Source organism: Lates calcarifer, linkage group LG17 (genome assembly GCF_001640805.2).
Source record: "Lates calcarifer isolate ASB-BC8 linkage group LG17, TLL_Latcal_v3, whole genome shotgun sequence".
Lineage (NCBI taxonomy): Eukaryota > Metazoa > Chordata > Actinopteri > Centropomidae > Lates > Lates calcarifer.
In genome coordinates, this window is record NC_066849.1 from 22,020,005 (window position 1) to 22,042,493 (window position 22,489).

Genomic DNA, 22,489 nt, shown 5'->3' on the forward strand with positions numbered 1-22,489 from the left:
GCTGTTCTGTCAGTCATTTAAATTATTTTTAGATTCAAGTCTCATCCACTGTTTGTTTCAGATTATGAATCAACAGCAAAGCGGCTAAACTCACCGTCATATCACATTCACCGAAAACCAAGTCTTAACATTATTTAAAATAATTATTGTAAGATTCCTCAAGAGAAAAGGCTTTACATTCCCAAATTCATTTGTTAAAATTTCTCTGTCCATTGGAGCAAATATAATGGTTTTCCAGGAAATGGAAAAAAAAAAAGAGAAGTTTGCACTTTGCAGCAGTTTAGTGATCAGAGGAATTCCTGGCCTATCTGTCATCATGGGTTGACATGAAATAGTGGTAAATATGCTTCTGATAAAATTCCAGCCTCCAGGTATGTGCCTGGCCTTGTCTGAAACGCGTACCTGGTCCTTCACAACAGCAGCAGCAGCAGACTGATTTTATCAGGCATATTTATGAACAAATAACTCCCTCTTTCCATACTGACTGTATGAGCAATGACCAGCAGGGTCACGTCTGATAGTGTTTAAGAATTACTCATCTCGCTGTCGGTCCTGTATCTGGACATTTCCCAGAAAATTACTGTTTGCAAAGATCTATTCTTAGAATTGTGTGAATAACTTAAATTCCAGTTTAGCTTTTGTGTTTTTTTTGTGGTGCTGAATTGTAACTATAGTGGACTGTAGTCTCTTTGTGTTATTGCGATCATGTTACCCACTGGATGTTACAAATGACTGACCTTATCTTCATTTCATAAAAGAGAACATCTCGGTCTTATGTTACACTCAGCACAATCAGAGCATCAGTCACTGATGTCCTCTGATAAATGCTGCTTCTTTAAAATTCTTTATGTCCAAATAAAATGTTAAGGTTTAGATTTTGTGGTCTTATCAACTAAATTGAAAGAGCCTGCCAGTAACTCAGGACAAGTGTCAGTCACACTAGCTGTTTATCACTGTGACACATTTACTGGAAGGTCAAGGCCTCATAATGGCCATTGAGTATTCAGGGACTTTTACTGAGCGGGCTGCCTACAGCTGCTGCTATCTGACTTATGACATTTTCACACAGTCAGCACAATGTTGCAACTTGTATGTAAATTTAGCCCTGGCTGTTGTGTGGTGCTGCTGGGGGCCCACTGCCAACATGAGAAGAATACCTTTTATCTCCTGTTTTTCTCTACTATAACAGATGCAGAGTTTACAGCCATGCTAGCAGCTCTGTGAAGCTTGAAGACACAGTGGTGCACACAGTTTGAGCTGAATGCTAACATCAGCATGCTAACATGCTCACAGTTACAGTGCTAACATACGGATGATTAGCAAGTGATTTTTCATCTTAGATTAGCCTGTTAGCATGCTGCCATTTGCCAATTAGCACCAAATGCAAAGTACAGGTGAGGCTGATGAGAATGGTGTTAGTTTTCCAGGTATTTTCTCACAACCTAAATTATTGGACAAGTTGAAATTTTGGGTTGGCGATAGTACTAGATGAAACCTCCAAAGTCAGTAAGGACCTTGAATAAGGTTACAAAGATCCATCCAAGATCCATCAGGGAATCACTTAAGTCAGTAGGAATTATCATCTGGAAACCATGAATGTCGGCAAGATATTAAAGTTGGAACCAAAGTGTTTGACTGACAGACTATCGTTGTCATTCTTAGAACCAAAATAAGTATAACTGAATTTATCTTGTTGCACACTCTGTGTTAGTTTAGGATGCTGGTTCCATGTCAACACACTCACTGACTTGTTGACTTCTCCAAGTCTTCTCTCATTCTTGGCTGTTTTCTAGAGACAAACAGTTGGTTTTCACACCAGCGATCTGGCCAGTCGTGTGAAACAGATGTTCAGCAGAAATGAAAACCTGTGTGGAGCTAGAGACAAACAGATCCCTGTAACCTGACATGACCTGAGCTTTCACTTCAGATTTGAGGTGTGTTAGCAGCATGTTATCAACTATGTTTCTGTGCTGAAATCATATTTTAGGGGAAACACAACAGATCAAAGTTGCCTCACAGCTCAAAACAGGCCATGGTCCATAAACCACAGGTTCTCCTCTCTTGGTCTCATATTGAGCATGGAGTGGAATTTTCCAAATGACGGTCAGACAGTAACATAATATTGTAATTTACAGTAACATTGTGGTACTGGCCACTGATTGCAGCTGAATATTTCCAAAGGTTCCCCCTTGTTTGAAGTCGACATTCCTCAGTCATTCCTCCATACCACCCAAGAACATCTGTAAAGTTAAGATAATCAGAAAAGAACAGCATCAGTCAGTAAAATGACAAGTAAAGATTATAGCTGCTAGGGATGACAAAATACAAACTTGTCTGTGTATAATCTCATGGCAATGTTTTTATACAAGCTGAATTTCCTTTGTGTGTGTTAGATTCTTTTGACAAATGATTGTCCATTTGCCATATTTGTTGGCCTGCCTGCACCAATGGAAACTCACTCTTATAAGCATGTTATATAAGCTGATTATATTTAATGGCTATAACCTCAAATATGCCAGCAAGACAGAATATCAGATATTGTTGCTCTCCAAAGAAAACCATGTACCATGTTCTCTCATGGTTTGAGAACACGGTCCTCCTCCTCAAACTAGCTAAACAAATCATTTAAAAGCCCATTGGATAAGCTAAAAATTGCATTGTCACAGTAGCTGATAACCCTTAGCTCACAAAAGTTGTTATTTTAGAGATGCAGGCTTTTCACAGGACAGTGAATATATTATTTTAAATGTAACAATCTTAAGCATTCTAACACCTAAGAATGTACTTGAAAAAAAATAGGACTGATCATCAGTTGAAGTGACTTCAAATTAGTATTTGTTACTGTAAGTTAATGACTTAAAAGTGGGGTAACATGAACTTAGTGACTTAGTTTTCACACAGACAGTATGAACAAGAAGATAAAGTAGTGACGCTGAACGTTTTCAGTCCGATCACATGATGAATGTACTCAGAGAAAGGAATGTTCCTTCGCAGTTCAGAGATGATGAACAGTAGCAGGCAGTCTGACCTCTTGTCATGATAAAGACAGAGGTTGTCTGTTGATAAGGATATGGAGGAGACACAAAGACAGGCCAGGATCTGTGTGTATGTTTCTGTAATCAGCCAGCGGCGGTCAGCTAACCTGGCTGCGGTCAGTAATGGAGATACTATCTGTGTGAATTCTGTTATCTTGACCCTTGTTCTGTGCTTTGTCCAATCAGGTTTAAGTGGGTTGCAGTGAGTTGTGTAAGTCTGCACACACAGATCCTCAGTTTTTCTGGTTAATTAAAATCAATGCATAATAGTCCAGGCTGAGGCAGTGAGCAGATTTACAGGAAATTATTTGCGAACTACTGCAGTTTGATAATTGATTCATCATTTAAGCTATTCTTTACTGGTTACAGCTTCTCCAACATGAAGATTTTTTTGTGTTTTATATTCCAGTACATTGAATATCTTTGTGTTTTGAGTAGTACAAGTATTGGTCTGACAATTGAAGCTATTTAAAGACATCACCTTAGGCGTCTTACAGTTCAGCATAGTAAATAAACATTTAATACATAAATCGAAATCAAATTGAATAATAGTTATTAAGGACATGAATCCTTGTTTTTCCTGTGAAAACTGAGAAGGTAACCTGTTCATGTAATGTATGATATATGAACTTATTGTTGTCTTGGTATGTTCCATTGTTTTATTCTGCCAAAAGCAATGAAAATAAGATCTCAAAAATGAAAAATGACAGATTAATCAATAATGAGAAGTTGGACCTTAGGTCCATTATATTTCTCTTATTCTGGCTGTTTTGATCTCTGCCCTTCCTCATTCCTAAAAATGTTTGATGATGAAGGGATTTAAGTTAGTCTTACTGGCAACAAAAAGTAAAAGTGGTTAAGTGACTGCTGCAGTTTCAACATCATACAACAACCAAGGATGGATGAAATATCGTTTTCCTGAGTTAGACTGCTCAATTTAGCTCCTATGAGTCACAGTATGTGCTTCAGAGGGACACTTTATTTCAGAAGCCACAGCTAAGAAGGTCTTGTTTGGTTTTAATTTCTGCTACACTCACAATGTTTCAGCAAACATGAGCAAACAGGATATTTAGGTTAATATTCCAGCTATCTCAGTCAGGTTTATATCTAATAAGATAAGAGCTTATCTGGGTTCCGGACAAGAGGATATGATGTTTGCAGGCACCAACTCAAACACCAAATGCTTGGGTTTACACCAATCAGCTCACTGATACTGGCCTTTTATTACAGTTAGGATATTAAATATATGGTGGTTGTATAGGGTGAAATAATTGTCCCCAGCCTGATCACACAGATGCAGTAAAACACTGCAATAAACAAGGTGCTAACATGGTTCTGTGCAACAGCAACAAAATCTGCTCAATGGCACCTTTAAATCTCACTGATTAACACATTATATTTGTCTGTTTAATTAAGAATGTAAAGACAACAATTCAGAATTTTACAGAGGCTTGTGTGCTGGACTATTTATTGGCCAGGACATATAACCTCCTGGAGTCTCCAGCAAAATATTCAATTATTCCTTTAATTATACTGTCTTTTGTAAATAGACAGTTTAAATTAACTTGAACCTCTTTCATTGAAGAGTTTTAGTGTCTAATTACTGTCTAAATGGCTTTTATACCCTGATGAGAATTTACTTCTGGGGATAAAACTGACAGTGTTCTCCCCTCTGTTGTATGGAGATTTTGGAGATGTTGTATAGAAAGATTTTTAGTGTCTGTGCAAACATGTAGTACTGTTATAAACTTTATTAAAGCTAAGATATAATGTTTAAAAGCTAGCTTACACATCCACAACTTTAACAAGACACTTGTGTGGATATGAATGCAGTGGAGCACAATAAGAGTTCCTTTTAGATTTTTTTTCCTCAGTAGTAAAATATGAGTGAATGGCTATGACAATAATGTGACTCTCTGGAACGTAAAGCAGCAGGCCCTTGGCAACGCTACTCTGACAGGGATCATCCAGCCTAATTTATACCCTGAGAAAGGCTTGTGTCCAAGGACATAAATTTAGTTGCGGTTTGCGCTGAAAAAAAGGGAAGGCCCATAAACCGGCTGGGACCGAGAGAGAGAGCCAGTGACACAGAGAGAGGGAACAATGGGCAGCCATCAGGAGGAGAGCCCCAACAGCTGCAGAGCCCCATATCCCAACACACACTCACACGCACACACAAACGTGCACATATATATATTCTCTCTCTCTGCTTTCCTTTCTCTCTCTCTTAGTCACACACACACTCTGTTTTCTTCCTCATACACTCTCCGACCAGGCCATGTGAAAGGGGGCCAGCTAAGCAGATGTTCTGCCACTGCCTTCACAAAGGGCACAAGTGACTGGTGGAGGGGAAAAAAGGAAAGAAAAGAGAAAAGGGAGGCAAACTTCCTCATTTTCCCTTGAGTCAGCATGCAGAGCTACTCATGACAAGTGCTTATTTTGTATTAATTTAAATCTTCTAAGTAAAAACCCCATTACAAGTTCTGAAATCTAAGTAAGGATTTATTATCACCAAATTATAAATACACTCATCCAGCAGACTGGCCTCTGTGTGTGTGTGTGTTTTTTAAATTCTAAATTAGATTTTATTATATTATTATTGCTGATGCATTTCTCTACATTTTGATGTTTCATTTAATCCAGGCAGAAGGAGTTTAACTGCTTACATACTGTTAGGTTTTCTGTCATGTTTTTAATTAATAAGGACCTTAATTAATGTGCATTGTCCCTTCTTAAATAAAATAAACAAAAACATAAATCTAGTGGTTCCCAAACATGGGCTACTTGGACAAATTAATGAGTAATAGTGACAAATAGTATTTGCACATATAAAGTAAAGGTACCACAAAATTGTACTTAAGTAGATGAGATATATGAGTTACACTCCACCTTTGCTTACAACCCCTTTTTTTTCTTATTCCATACATACAACAAGGCATCATTATTGTATACAGCACTGCATAACCTCAGGTACTATGTGATATCACAAGACAAAATCTCATTGTCAGGCATGCAAAACATTTCCAGTATGAAAATTGCTATAATTTATGTTATTTGTCAACAACAGACTGCTCATGCCCTGCAGTGAGTGTGCAGAACAATTGTGTAGTCCAAAGGTTTGTGTCCTCCCTGATTCATCCACCATTTTTTCCCTCACACCCACTCCTCTCTCCCCCTCCCCTCCTTGCTCTGATTTTTTCTCTTTTTCACACACAAACATACACTATGCAGCCCTGCAGGTTTTGACCTGTAAATAACTGTCCAGACAGGGTCTAGTCACTCAGTCGCGGAGGCAGGCTACGGCGTCAGGGCCTACATGGCTCCTGCAGAGCAATAACAGATGCTTATCATGTTTTACTGAGGGGAGTGGAGGTGGTGGGTGGGTGGGCGGGGTGAATGTGGCACGTTGGGTCCCTGTCGATGAATGCCTCTGACAATAAATGCCTTCAATCATTGGGTAGACATTATACCTTAGAAAATAGAACCACAGTTATGCCAGGAGTGTTACAATGGATTCAGCTTCAGTTAGGGAGAGTGTGTGTGTAGGTATGTGTGTGCTTTAAAGAGGGAGGTATACAGAGCGCATGTGCACTCGCGCACCCACTGCAGCTTTTCAGCAGCTCATCCTCTTGCACATTCCTAGTAGAGACAACAGCAAACAAATGGCTTAAGGTTCAAGTGAAGTATGTTTCATTCCTTTCTCTGCTGTCTCGCCTGCTCTTAAAGCTGCGGGTTGTGCTGCAAGCGGGGACAGGGGTTAGATACAAGGTTAAAGAGGAGAGGATTACTCAAGATACACTTCAGATAAAAGTGTCAGTCCAATAATTGGCAGTGATCCATCATGTGGTGGGCTGTGCTTTTGGGTTGGACAGTTAAAAAAAATTAGCCTTCGTATGTATGCAATAATGATGATGAACCTTCGAAAAAGACAAATTCCTCATGACTTACACAATCCCGCTCATTTGTAAAGACGTAACAGATGATTCAGTACTGCGAGATTATCACCATCCTCATTATTGCATCTTGCTGAGACCAACACTTTTTCTCTTCCTCTGTGGAGGGTCAAGCAGATTTTTTCCCCTGAGATGGGAGCTGTTCTCCCTGCTGTTTGCTGAAATGCCTTCACAGCTACCAGTGAAGGTGGTAATTTGGAGTCTTGGCTCACTGCTCTCCAACTGAATTTAAGTCACATTTTGGGGACATATATGTGTTGAATTTCAATGGAAGGCCCGTGGCTCCCCCCGCACCATCACCCACACCTAATCCTACAGTCTCATCCATGGATATAAAACTTAGAAGATTACACATGCATCAGCATTACACAAATTTTAAAATGTTGAAAGAAATGTACAAAATACAGTGGTAGAATGTACATTTACTCCAGTAAGCACAACTTAGCAACTTTAATTGACGTTTTTCCATTTCATGCAACTTTATACTCGTGCTCTGCTACATTTCAGGCCATTTTTACCAACTAAAGTCACTTTTCAGATCAGAAGCTTCATCCAAAATGTAGGATTAGCTTCTAAATATGATGTGGTGTTACAGATAAAACTACCCAAAATCTGTAGTTGTACTCCTGATGACTCCTGACTCTTGATGATATTTACTGTTTACACATCAGTTCATCAGTAATATTTAAATAATACATCTGATGAATATGACTCTGTCAAAGGGGCCATTCTGTGTAATGAGTATGTTAACTTTTGATACTTTAACCAAATGATGCAGATATTCTGAACTTTTACTTTGAGTATTTTCTATTGTAGTATTAATAAAAATTCGAAATAGTCGAATAGAAAATAGTGAAAAATGTCATTATGATTGCCCAGAGTCCACATTGATGTTTTCAAATGTCTTGTTTCATCTGACACAGGCCACAAAGCAATAAGGTTCAGTTCTTAAAACAGTGTACCATCATGTTGAACAGGCTGGAACAAGAGAATGTTAAACATTTTTTTGCTTGAAAAATGAAATCAATGAAATCAATTTTTAATTCATCAGGAAAACCCTCCTCATCCAGATGGCTTCACCTCTGACCTTTGGGAAAAGAGCTGCAGAGCACTTGGGTCAAAATGAAGTCTTTTAATGTTTATTAATGGAATTCTTCATGTTTCACAATGCAAACTTTTGACATATCATCATAAATCATTTTTATACCTACTTAACTGACATTTGCAATTAGGACATTGGGCATTAGGACATCAGATCCTTAAATAGGTATTGGTCAATTAGTTGATTGGTTGATCAAGAATATAATCTGAAGATTGACAATATATCACTGGTGCTTGTAATTTAAATGTGATTTTTGTGATTACTCTGATGTTAATGTGACATTATATTTTTTTGAGATGTTGACTTGTGCTTGTCTTTTTACAAAGCAAGCTCAGTTTAGTTTAACTTTCTGTAGTTTTAAAGCAGGTTTCATGCATTTTTCTTCGAATAATATAGGCCTATGTGCAAGGTCCCTGAACTTTGAGCCAGGAAAATATTCCAAATATCTGAGCTGCAAACATGAGGAGAAGGTGAGGTGAGGCGCTAGAGAGAAAGGAAGAGAGAAAACGAGGGAGGGAGGCAAAGTGTGTGTGTGTGTGTGTGTGTGTGGAGCAGAGAGGGAGGGAGGGAGGGAGGGGGCGAGAGGTGGTGCAGTCGAACACAGTGATCCAGGAGTGAGTGAGGCGACAGAGCGGAGGTGACAGCGGAGAATGGAGAGGAGCCCGTCCGCCCGGCGAGCTTTGACCGCGGCGAGCGAGGAGAACCCACTCGGTCCTTTCCTTCTGGAGCCAGCGTGCTGAAAGAAACCGGGAGGAATTAACTGGGGAAAGGAAAGGAATGGCTGATCCTCTGCGGAGGACTTTACTAGCGAAACTCCGGGGGAAGAAATCCAAGAAAGGAGCGACGGTCGGCGGTGGATACGGCTCTGCTGCTGCTGCTGCTGCGGCGGCGGCGAATGGGGGCCGAGAAGGTAAAGAAAAAGTTTTGCAAATGCAGCGAGACTCCGACGAGGCTCGCCCGGTAGTGTTGCTCACAGAGCTGGATTGCACGACAGAGAGAATGAGCACGTACGAAAATTGTGTTGACGGGGCGATGGTGGTGCAAACAGGGGGGGTTATAATAGTCCGGGAGAGTCGCGCAGCAGAGTTGGCCAGCGCGCGTCCCCAGGAGCGGAGCAGCGGGGGTAGGGTTCGGGTTAATGAGGAGCTCCTGGGGGTCTCACTTCAAAGAGACGTGCAGTTTGGGGGACGTGTGTTCGGGGAGGGAGATTGGAGCCACCAGGGCTCCAGATCTGCTGACAAAATCACGTTACCGGCGGGGGCCCCGCTCGGAGGACCGCATGTCCAGAGAAAACACTTCGTCTCGGTCCCGCGGCAGTGCAGCGTCGGGGACTCGATCGGGTTTGGGGACAATTCGAATCACGTTTTGTACCGAGCACGGGTAGAGGCGCGCACCGGGGCCGGTAAACCTCCACAGGGCCGGGTAACTACCTCTGCTGATAGTGAGGGGACAGAGCCCAGAGACAGAGGACAGCCCCGGCACATGGCAGGGACTGTAGCGGCCGTACATGAACACAACGCCAACTGGAGTTTTGACAACAACCCAACTCTGGAGACAAACTCGCCACATTGCGCGGCACTTGTGTATCCAAACTGTGTGTCAAGAAACACGGAAGAAAACATTTTAATCAGAAATATTGAGAGCTATGAGCCAGAGTATGCAGGGGACATCAGAGGGACTGCAGGTACTCTGCAGAGCCCGACCTTTTTCCCTACAGAGTTAGAAATATGCGACATAAACATGGCATCCTTGTGCGCCACAGAGAACTCACTCAGATACCCTTTAGACAGCGAAGATGAGGATTATTATGATAATCAAATTCTGCCCTTTTATGAAACTATCAGAGTAAAAACTGAAGGTGATAGGGCAGAGGCCGCAGAGCTGCTACAGTCAGGTCAGGACAAAGGACAGCTTGATGACGGTAACAGTGCTCAGGAAACAGACAGGCTTAGGAACCAGCTGAAAGAAGCTTATTACCTTCTCATCAACGCTATGAATGATATCAATCTGGATGTCCAGCAGATTAGTGGTGGTTTAACTGATCAGCAGGCCACCTCCTCCTGTAGTAGCCAGTCCAGAGACAGCCTGTGCTCGCGGCTGTCTGCCAAAAACATGGACAGTGACTCCTGGTCCTCAGGAGGAGACCACAGCCCTCAGCAGGTGTCTGACACTGACTCACTCCTGCTCTGTCTCAGTGGGAACTCTGAGTCAGGGCTCAGAAGCAGGCTGAACAGTAAGAGTATGGTGAACCTGTCCTTGACCAAGATAAGACCCACATTACTGCGCTCTGCCAGTGACGGAGCTATCAGGTATCCAGGTGGACCCTCAGTCTGTGTTCAGGTCCCAGAAATCTGTAATGATAAAGAGGTGATAGAGGCTGAAGGCGATAATGTCAGAGGAGTTGGCGAGCTGTCAGACCACACTGCCATCAGCAGTGATGAGCTGCTTCAAGATGCTGGTGCTGAGGAGGACCGCGGCGGGCAGCTCAATGAGAGCAGCGGCTCGGTCAACAGCCTCACAGGTTCGTCAGACAGCAACACAGAGGCATCAATGCATCAGGGTCATGACAACAAGCAGGGGCTGTTCGGAGTCCGAGCGCAGGGAGCCAGCTCTGTCAACAAGGGCCACGGTGTCACTGTCAACAAGATGCAAGAGTGGATGCACAAGGGCCGCCTGCTGTCTTCAGAGATGAAGCAGCGTATAGAGGGCTCATCTTTGCCCCGCGGCAGAGGCCAAAACCAGGACTGCTCCTGTCCCCAGGCTAACCTCGGAGGGTCTAAACCCGGGGGCCAGACATCCAACCGGGGGGTTAAATCTGCCAAGGCAAAATCACCCACAGTCAAGTCACCACGACAACAGCAGCCAGGTAGGAAGGCTACACGGAGTGGCCTCAACTCCCGTGGATCCTCTAAAATCAGAGACCTCTCACCCTCCTTCCTCCCGTCTGATTATTGCCATCCTCCTCCACTCATAGTAAACTCCGTCTGGTGGTGGTCCACCCCTGCACTCCTCCTCTTCTGGATGCAAAGCAAAGGGACGAGACCCCTCAGATCTCTTTGCTTTCCTTTTAAGACTCTCTAACAGGTGGCGGGTTCTGTCCTTCACACTAATTTAGGTGCATTTTAACACTGAATTAATAGCACATCAGGTTGTAGGTCGGATCAACTCACAGCGTAGTCCAATAACAACTAACTCACTCTCCTCTGCTAGTTGCGGTGGTGTTTTCCGTGGTGTTGGTGGTGGGGTTCGTGTGTGTGTGTATGAAATTTGATTATGTTCAAAATGCCAAATGATTTTTCTGACTGTGCTTTCATGTTGCTTGTGATGAGGTGTGAAAATATGAAAACATCTGTATCATGAAACCACTTTAACGTGAGACAGGGATTAGTTGGGATTAAACTCAGTTGGTAAAACAGTATCACCACAGTGTCCATTTAATTGCTGTTCTGGAGCTTTCAGTCATATCATCCAGTCTTCATCAGCTGATGGAGTTTGCCCAGTTTGCTATGGAGTTATAGCTGATAAAATGTCCATTTTTCTCAGCACTTTAACCACTTGTAATTCATGTTGCCTTCAAAAGTTAAGCCTGACAGTTCATCCTTGACCTCGAACACTGTAGTGGACAAAATAATCTCACCACAAGGTCTGTTTACCCACTTCTTATACCCAGTCTTAATAGCATTCAGAGGAACTGATGCTTTGCACCAGCCTTGCAGTGATGATAATCTACATTATACCGGCTGCACGCTCTGCATATTTAACATATTTAGCTGTTTTAGCATACAACAAGGTTTCACAGAATGAATTGCACTTTTCGTCCATGCTGACCTGAGCTGACTGCAAACGAGGCACTTAGCCAGTTTAATCATAGGATTCGGAAACTGTCTGTGTGGAAAACTTTGTATTGACATTTGTTTTAGAGGATGTGGAAATGGGCTCGCTTTGTATGGATCAAAACCATTATCATCATCTCTTTTTATTCTACCACTCATTTTCCCTGCCCTCTGTAATAGTTTTTTTGTGTGTGTTTTTGGATGTTTATGAGTGCCAGCATGCATGCCTGTGAAAGTGTATGTTCTGACAGTGTTTTCCAGAGTAAATAGATGACCTGCCATGTGCGCAGGCTGTTGTTGACTGTCAGCTTGCCGTGCTGCTAGAAATAGAGTGTGATCTCTGAGGCTGCTGAGCAGAGGGCCTCTGTGTTTGACTTCCAGCCGCTGTTGGCACAGCATAGCTACAACTTTTACATCTTCAACTCTTTCCTCTGTTTTCTCCTGGTTCAAATAAAGACAGGACTCTTCTTGATATTAGTTTCCAAGGGCCCCCCCACACCCCCGATTCTCATTTTTTCCCCATTTTGCTCAGCTTTCCACTCTCTCTATCCCCACTGAACTTTTCCACAGCTGTGGCCAGAGGAATCTAAAGCAGGAGAGAAGCCACTGCAGTTATTTTGTGTGGTAGTGGCGTGTGTGTGTGTGTGTGTGTGTGTGTGTGTGTGTGTGTGTGTGTGTGTGTGTGTGTGTGTGTGTGTGTGTATTTTGTGTGTTTGAGTGTAGGAGGGGGAGGTTGGGCTGTCATGTTGCCTTCCTCCCCGGTCGTTTGCTCTGGACAGCTCCATGGTAACTTGCATTTTAAAGAGACTTGGGATTGAATATTTAGGATGCCATTCCTGTTGTTTAACTTGTTTGCGTTGTGTCACTTAATTCCTCGCCATGAATGAACAAAATGAAGGGCGATTGAGTATTTATTAAGGTCAGCCCTAGGCTTATCTTGCCCCTGTGGGCCTCTCAGCGCCTCACAAAGAGCCATTTAAAAAAGAAAAAAGAAAAAGAAATGCCAAAAGCTCAAGTGAATTGCTTGTCTTGGCTTGAAACTCTTCATTGAATTTATGATTCTACTCTTAATTTATGCAAATATTTGTATATATCTGACTTTCTAAAAATAGGCCTACTCCTCCCCTGGAGTGTTTCTTGGAAATTAAACCTCACTATGTGGTCACAGGACAAAATATCGGCTTAATTAGGCAGAGGCTAATTTATTTCTGTTCTAACTTGTCAGTTAATTACTGTGTAAGAAAATCATGTTGATTATCACCCACAGCTGAGCGTGTCACTTCTTATATATAAGTATATGTGTAGGTGAGGGATTTTGTGCACACAAGCATGCATATGCACATCTACGTTGTGTACATGCATGTTTGTATTTGCAGCTGGAGGATTTATAGTTTTGTTGTGTTGTGTTGTGCTGCAGCAGAGCAATGGCGTGCCGGCAGGCAGGCAGTATCCAGGCGTCATGTTTTGGCCAGACCTGAACTCAGGAGTGGTGTGTCAGTCAAACCTGAGACTGAGCCATAGATACTACTAACAGAGGAGATCCACTCCCTGGAGGCAGAGAGTCTTTTATTCCTTTTTTTTTTTTAGAAAAAAGTTTTCTCTGTCCTCTTGTTTCATACTAAGAGAACCAAGCATCCTCAGTCTACATGGCTGGAAATACTGCCCACTTAAGAAGAGAGCAGCACTGGGGGTGTGAAATAGCTTTTTGAATCTAGGCTAAAACCGCTTATAAAAGAAAAGTTTGACATTATAGGAAGTCCATTTATTTGCTTTCTGGCAGAGAGTTAGATGACAACGCCATTAAACATGATGCTACGTCTAGGAGTGTCTGCTGGTTACCTGGCACCTGGAGGTGCTGAGCCCCTGTTTCTAGTCTTTGTGCTAAGCTAAGCTAACCAGCTGCTGGCTGTAGTTTCATATTTACCCATTAAACATGGGAGTGGTGTCAGTCCTCTCACCTAACTCTCTGTAAGCAAGTGAATAACCTCATTCCCCAAAATGTCCAACAATTCATCTTAAAAGCAAAGTGTGAACTAAAGACATGCTCTGGGTTAGGGTTACACTGGATTGCTCAACATTTTGATGACATTAATTCCTGCTTGCTCAGTTGATTCAAAGTAGCTATGAGTTGAGAGTGCAGGTGTAATACAATCCTCTTTGACTGCTGTCAAGTCATGTCAGAACGATGTGGTGTTTGGTCTCTGCATTGTGCCAAAAATCTTGTTACTGTGATGCTGTTTTTTTTACACCCTCTCATAAACACACATGGCTGATGGTGGAAGTACAATAATTAGTCTTGTCTGGTGTGTCTGTGCTTGGACAGATTTATGGAGGATGGTAGCTCTAAAGACAGATCAGGTGATGGAGGAGAAACTTAAGGCATCAGGGTTCATACCAGGATGGTTTATGACTCACATGATGGTGTCTGCTGAGAGTGTGTGGCAAACACTAGCATCTTGTTTGAGCTGCAGCGCTTTGTTGAAGGACATCTCAATGACTTGTCTTACTTTTACCTGTGTTTTGGACCTAATTAGGTCACACTGTGAGTCTATGTGCCTTTTTTAGATTGTGTAGTCCCTCCCCTGATGCATTTTTATCAGTTTTTTTAAAACAGACAGAATGAGACAGGGCAGAGGAGTGACTGGAGGAGCTGCAACACTGAAAAGAATTTGGTTTTCAAGCCAACATGTACTGAGGAGGAAGTTATATTAGCATTAGCAGGCAGCGCTGCCATGACGCCCCAGTGGGATGCAAGTGTTGACATGTGATGCAATCCTGGACAATCTCAACTCTGCCCTGGTGTAAAAAGAAAAATCTACATTGAGAATCCTCATTACCATATGAATGATTGTCAACAGGAATGTATGGCACACAGCAAAAGATTCCCTCTGGGGGGGCAAACTCTGTATACACAACAAAGTGTTGTCTGTATGGAAGAGAAAACTAGCTGGTGTGTGTTTTGCACTTATCAAAAGAGGAGCCTCCATGAAGGAAAAGGAATTCAGGAAATAAAAGAAAAGCCTATGGGAAAGTGGATCAAGTGTTTTGTCTTAGAGGAGAAAAAAGATTCAGTCACTCAGAAGATTTAGACATGAATATAATTGGGTTTACTGTCAGGCTCACATGGCACAGGTTCATACCAGCACATCCAGGAAATAAGCTTTTTTTTCTTTATAAGTTTGCATTCCTTTCAGCACCTCAGACAAAGCCATAACGCTCCTCCCCATCCACCTCTCCCTCTCTGCCATATTCTCTTCATTTTCTCACACAGACGTGCACCCTTGTTTTATGTGCTCTGGCCATCTGTTACCTTCAGGTCAGGGGTGTGAGTTTTCTGTGCACTGAACACATCGTCTACATGTTGTGATGGCACAGGCTTCGTCAGCTCTATTATGAAATTTTAACACATGAGTCTTCTGTTTTGCTCTGCTTTGTGTTTGTAGGAACTTGGTTGGTGCTTCTGAAGGTCATCAGTCTCTTTCATTTTTACTTGTTGGAAACCTACCTTATCGGCAGCTTAGACAGATAAGACATATAAATAAGAATTTAAACTAAACTTCTCAAGCTCAGTGTGAGGTCTTCAGGTTGTTTGTTGTGTCCAAACCTGCCAGAATTTCCACTTTATCATCAAATAAGACAAAAAAGCAACAAATCCTCCAAACTAAGAAGCTGTAACTTTGACTGATTATCTGATTTTCAAATGAGTTGATTTTTTTGACCATTGACTAATAAGTAAATCGCTTAGCTTAAGTAAATAGCTTCAGTTTTATTTTCATTATTCTCCACCTGCAAGTGTCCTTGTGTCCATTCCATGTCCATTTTGAAGATTATTTTTTAGGAAGAACAAACTCAGTGATGCCACTCTCTGTTTTTATCAGGCTGAATGTTCTGATGTACAGAAACAGTCTGCTGGAATCATATTTCACATCAATACTATTTAAGGAGAGGCATACTGACCTGCTGATTTGATATTTGACAGCAGTGAAAATGGCTAAAATCTCACTTATTAAGTCAAACCCAGTGGCCTGCTGTTGCTGTGGCAAGGTGTTGCTCCTGTGAAAGGAGTGTGACACCGGCGAGGCTGTAAATCTGGAGCTGTGGTCTGGAATGCTGCTCATGTCAGAACACGCTTCCTCTTCCAGTTATGAAAGACCCCTTAAAGAAGATGGCATGCTGACAACAACTCCACGCACAACCATCTCACCTCAGTTTAGTCTCGCGTTAGCAGACCAAGCGTTGGCGGCATAATCTGCAGTTGGGAGGGTTTGTCTTGGTCTTAAATATTTTTCCCCTTCCTCCCCAAAAGTTCCTCTTTTTTCTGATATCATGCTTGTTTACACTTTCAAATATCCTCCCTACCTTATTCCAACAGTTTATTTCATTCATACTTATCCATGTGATAGTTAATTTTTGATAAAACAAACTTAGCCTCTATCTCTTAAGTATTCCTTTTTAGCCTGATTCATATAGTCTTTGTATCTGTGCCTCTATAGCCTTTAAATCTAGCATTTGTTACATTTTAGTTGTCCCCATTTTATGTACACTGAGTTGCCAGTTTATTAGGTACACCTAGCTAAAACTAATGCAGTATAATATAGCAGTTTTGTGTCTGTTTAACGACACAATTTTGGAGGAATTTTGGAAGACGGTGAGTTCAAGTGCTAAAGAGCCTCTTGTCTGTGTCTTGGTCTTACAAATCTTTTAATGTAGTCTAGTAAACAAGTCTACAATTCTACTTTTGCAAAAAAAAAACAAAAAACCACACATTACAGTTTTACAGTTCAGTAGGTTTCCCCTCATGTAGTTTCAAACAGAAGTAAAAGCACTGCTTGTAGACAGAGTTTAGAGGGTTACAAAGAGCTGCCAGGCCAGAACAGCTGAAAACAAACCATGGCAGATTATTATAGCCTGTCAGCTTCGGCCTAGATGTTAACTCATGGGACTCAGTATAGAGCCAGAAACATACTTTTCTCCTTCAGTCAGGAGTCGGCACATGCTAAAGCTGCTGAGTTCCAGGTCCTCAAACACAACATCAACCCCTAATCTGGGGCTAATTCGAACACGATGCTGGCTCAGGTCATGCGAACACGTTTCTGGCAGGAAACCCTCTGTAAATTAAACAGTAGAGAAAGGAAGAAATGCTTAAAGATGTTCCTCATATCATGGCGGCATGGTGGTCTGTTTGAATTTACACAAAACGGATGACAGAGAGGCTGTGAGTGGTTGTGTTTTTGCCATTCAGGCTGTTTGTTATTCCCTCAGTGTGGAGATTAGGGATGCCTTAAAAAAGGCCTCTGTTCTAGCCTCTGAAAGCTGTTTTATATACTCAGCAGCATCTTATATAATCAACTGGAATGCAGAGGAATGGCATCCCTTACAGAACCAATTTCATCCCACTTTTTATCATACTTGTCATATTTCTGTAGTGGAAAAAGAGTCAAGCGGCAAGTAGAGGAATAAAGTTCAAGACTTGTTTTGTTGTGGTGAGAGGAGATACAGAGTTGGTGTTTATGGGATTCTGGGGCAGCAATTATTGCGAGTCAACAGTTGCTCTGTAAAGTTGCCTGGTAGATCACAGGCAAGCTGAGAGAGGCTGGTTGACTTCAAGGAAAAAGTAAATCCCAGTGGATTCCTCTGTTCTTTCTGTGCAGCTTTCAGGCTTTTGTCAATAAAACCAACCAAGCAAAAAAGTACCTCAGTCTCAATCTGCTGAGTAGATGTTATGTAATTTGAGGCCATGTGATTTTTAATGTACCTCTGTTCTCCTGCCTTGGACTGCTCTGGATTAATAACACAAGAAAAACCCTGTTGTGGTTTACTCTGACTCATTCACACTTTGCAATGGCACAGACACACATGCGCATAGTGGATGCCCTGTGTTAAATTTCTATTTCGTAAAGTGAAAATATTCCCAGCTCTGTAATTTGGTAGATGAAGCCTGGCGTGCATGAAAATGCATTTCCTTGCGGAAAGGAGAAGTTGTCATTATAGCATGTGGAGGGGGCTCGTCTGGGAGCTGCGAAGGATCAAAACAGTCTTTTACACGAGTCTGCTGTACATGTTAGAGCAGGACCCTGCCCTCAGCACCTCGCACTCCATGTCACACACACACACACAGAGGTTGTTTTTCTCTGCCAGCATCAACTCTTGTAAAAATAAAAGCATGTCAGATGATTTGCAGAGGTGCTTTCTGATTTCTAGTAAAAAAACAAATTCTTACTATCTGAATAAAAAACATCCACAAACACATTAACACACTTGAAGCTACCCAGGCGCTCTTTTGTTGCTTTTGTTTGCGACATCAAGGGACCCTGTCCTCGTCTCCCTTATTTGTCCTTTTTCACTGTGCACATATCGCCACCGGCTGTACTTATTGTCAGCCCCCTTTACACACACCCTCCCCTCTCTGCTCTATTTTCACAGCTGTAATGCCAGCGGTTTCTCGCTCTTTTTTTTTTCCAAGTTACTGTGATGGAAGATATGTGCACTCAGTCCCTCTGTCTCCTTGTGATCTCTTTTGAATTCGGAGCCCACATATCCCCGAAGCTGACACCACTGAAATGGGATGTCACTGAGGAGGAAAGGGGAAGGGGGAGGGGGAGGGGGTGGAGGTTGCTCTGGGGGCCTGTGGTGGAATGATTGAAAGTTTGACTTTGGCCATAAAAACTACATGTCAATGTTCCATCCAAAAAGATATCACAGTCGGATGAGACAAAGCAGAGACGTGGCTCTTTTTTTGGTGACTTTTAAAAGCAGGGACAAGAATGAGAGAAGGGATGAGAGAGGAAAACTCTATTAAACTTAATGGCTTTGTTCAGTATTTCGACACCTGTGGTTTCTTGATACAGATGTTTCCTTTAACTTGACAGGACACGAATAGTCTGGGGTTAAACATCAGATGCTGTGAAAGAATTCAGTTCAATGATTTCTTCAGTGATGATGATTATGATAATTATTTGTTGCTTTTTAATGCCAATCAAATGATTTTTTTTTTTTTTAGCTTCTCCTGGCATGAAGTTTTTTGCTCAAACTTTCTCTCTCTATCACTCCCTCAGCTTTCATTGAGAATGTCCAAACCCCCTGTGCTAACGGCCGTGAAGCGGGCAGAGCCATTGAGCCTTCGTCATGGAGGCAGCCGCTCACCACCATCACTGTCTCCAAGAAGCGCAACTGGCTGCAGCAGAGCTCCCTTGGGAAGAATCACTGCTCCAAGGATGAGCCGCAGGGAATGCTGGGAGCCGAGGAGGAGGGTAGCCAGGGCTCCCATCAGCCTCCTCCTCTTCCCAGTCCCTCCCCAGACCACCTGAGACCCTTAGGGGGAGCCCCGCTGCGGCCGGTCCGCCTACAGCTGCCTCAGGTTAGCTTCAAGATGTTTACAAGACTGTGATTTATGACGGTAACATCCAGCATGGTGGTTGTTGTATCACATCTCTTTAACAGGAAACTCTGGCCTTCTTCTTAATTTAGGTCAGCGTCGGTCAGGCCAAGGTGTCTCCCCACCCTCGGAGCGTGGACCCAGCCGAGGAGAACGATGCAGACGACGAAGGAGAGATCTGGTACAACCCGATCCCTGAGGACGATGAACTGGAGATGTCTCACCGACCTTCAGTCCGGCTGCTGGTACCGCCTCGAACAGAGCCCGAGAGGAGGCCCAGCAGGGGAGGAGATGTTGGGCACGGCGGCAGGAATCTGGAGGGCGGTGGTGGCAGCGCAGGGCCGGAAGCGCTCGGCGAAGGCCTCTGTGGCGGTTCAGGAGATGGGAGTCAGGGGAATGCTGTACATTCCACAGAGGCGCTACATCTGCACAGACAGATGCTCGCGTGCAAACCTCAGGAGGAGGGGGGGCCTTCCAGCAGCAGAGCTACAGGTGAGGCAAAAAAAATGAAAGCCACCCACACCTTCTCTCATTCTTACTTTCCTCCCCTTCCTGCTTTTTGTCGACTTCTTCATTGACTTTTTTCCTTACTTTTCTTTGGGGCCGATGCTCAAGGGCCAATCATTGTCTGTCTCTCAGCCAGTCACTCTGGGCAGATTTTTGCGGTTGTGCACACCTTGAGCACTAATTACAGCCGGTATTGAAAATGTTTCCAATCAAAGGATGAACAGACTTATTTAGTTGGAAGTCTTCTACTAGTCTCGAACAGTGAAGATGAAGAATGACATAAGCCTGGGTTTAAAATCCACAATTCCTCTTGAATTCTATAACTGATAGACTGTAGCCATGCTTACTCAGTTTTTCCTTGTTGTGTTCTGTGTGATCGGTACAGACAGGAGCCATAGCTGTCTAATCATATCACTCCATATCTGTGTCCCTCATTAGTTAAACTCAGACAGACATTAGCCAGGAGGAATTCAGAACTGGCATTCCTGAGAGGAAAGAATATCCCTTTACGTGTGACTGCAGCTCACAGAGGGCTGTTAATTTTGTAAATTGGTGGTTCTCAAAGTTTTTTAGGCCTCAACTGAATTAATGTCCTCTCACTTTGAAAGTGCGCTTACAGATACACGACCCAGGGAGCTTAATAACATAACTGAATGAATAGGAGTGTTCTCTCTGCACCTTTTTTTTTTAAATTCAATTATGTGCATAGAAAATGTTGACAACTGTGGTCTGCAGCAACGGCATAATGATGACAGCCAGCGCGCGGCTCTCTGTCTCTTAATAAGCTCGATCTGTCTTTTCTAACTTCCGACTTTTTGTTCTCTCTGATGTGGCAACATGGTAGTTTGAACCAAGTGGCGCATCTTGAGCTGAGCCTATAATTACAACTTTTGACAACACTTCTGTGGCACGCAACAGTCATTTCTAGTTGTAGGAGCACAAAGCGAGGCTGAATAGTTTGGGTACGCTTAATGAAATCTAATATGCCAGCTTTGGTGTTTGGAGCAACAGTTTTTACTGCAGGGGTGAAGCTTGAAATGAGCTCAGAAATAACTTTTTCCTGTAAAATACTGAGGGGTTTAGTAGTTGAAACCACAAGTCGTTGTGATGTGTTGTTAAAAAAGAAAGAATATGCTTTTGGCTGCAGTTTTCCCTGTTTTAAAACAATAGTCAGTACATATAAAGAAACTGTTTCTCTTATGCAGTGGAAAGTCTCCACTACTCAAGGTGTTGCATTATCTCCCAAAACAAATCTGCCCTTGACAAGGACACAGGTTTGATTGGCGGCTGATAAACTCCTTGATCCTCAGTGACTGGCTTCAAACTCTTGGCTCTCGCTGACATCACGTGCGGCTCAGCAAAACTCTCCGTCCTGAGAGACTTTCCTTGTGGGATTAGGATTAAACCAGTCCCAAATGAGTCTCAGTGTACTGGCCCAGGAAAGGCACTAATCACGGCACACAGAGCTAATTAAATTTAGGCTATTTCTGCCCACACAGATTCAGACCTATTTTGCAGTCTAGATGAAATTTGCTAGTGTCATTAGGGTCTTTCATGCTGTGTAAGCAGATGAGTGGACATAATTTGAGGCTGGAGTGGCTTGTTCAGCAGTTTTAACGCAGAAGAAGTCTTGTTCTCAGCTCGTGTGAACAGAAAGGCTTATTTAACGCCCACTGAGCCGTCTACCTCTTTTTTCAAAAGTGATATGTTTCCCATCAGCTTGCTACCGCTCAAAGACCTGTGCCTCATTCACATCCTGTAATAAGATTCTGTTTAACAGGAGCCTTCAGTAGCAGGGCTGTGATAGTGTGGGTTTACTGCTGCTCTCTGGAAGCTGTGAAAGTGGGAGTAGCAATGTTGTTTTTTTTTCTTTTTCCTTTTTTCTCTCTCGCTCCGGAACTGGCTCCCTCTCTGCTGCCTGTTGACTTTGCAATTGATTCCTGTGGGTTTGGCGACGCCATCCCACACTTCACTGCAACAAAAAAAGAGCAACAAGCCCGGCTACGTGTCATCAAAGAGGAAACACTCATTACTGGTTGTTTCTGTGTGAGTGTGTGTGTGTTGTGGATGCTGTGGGCACTTTGGTTTTAAATCAAAAGGAGCAGTAGGCAGGTATAATATCACTTCACCGTCTCTCCTCATCTTTAGTCAGAGACCTCCTCCACCTGTAGAAATTGCTGTGTGTATTGTGGTTGCTGTTAACACAATCTGAATTGGCTGCAGAATGACGCTGCACTCCCCCCTCTGCTCTTTAACTGGGTGGGAGTGTTGGGGGATGGTGGGCACGAGTGAAAAGGACAACGGCCCGCTGTGGGCCCTCTCTCCATCCTGCAGTCCGTGTCCCATCCCTCCACGGCAGGGTCACACTGAGCCTGTTTGGGGGACATGGATAATTACTAAAACAAGATTTCTATGAGATGTTCTCCCTGTTTTCCTCTGAGTTGTCAGATAAACTGGACTTTCATGGCCTGATATAAACTGAAATACCAGATGGTTGAGAAGAAGCTGTTCACTCACTGACTGCAAGACAGTTTGCAGAGCGCTTTAAAACTGAAATAAGTATCTCATTCTATCTTATAGCACAGAATTAGCATAAAGTATCTGCAGTGGTTTGGTTCACTGTCTGTTTGAATGAAACATATACTTTTTTAAGCCAAAAGGAAGGCCAGTGTTCTAGCATGTTT

The 22,489-nt window shown here is 42.8% G+C and overlaps 1 protein-coding gene across 1 annotated transcript in view; it reads left to right on the plus strand.

Moving 5' to 3' along the window:
- Positions 1 to 8,657: 8,657 nt before the first annotated feature.
- Positions 8,658 to 22,489, plus strand: part of syde2 (synapse defective 1, Rho GTPase, homolog 2 (C. elegans)) — a 48,290-nt gene continuing 34,458 nt past the window's right edge. Inside the window, 3 exon segments of the mRNA XM_018694022.2 lie at positions 8,658 to 10,956; positions 18,979 to 19,280; positions 19,391 to 19,790. Coding sequence (XP_018549538.1) covers positions 8,868 to 10,956; positions 18,979 to 19,280; positions 19,391 to 19,790 — 2,791 coding nt within the window. The 5' untranslated portion in view covers positions 8,658 to 8,867.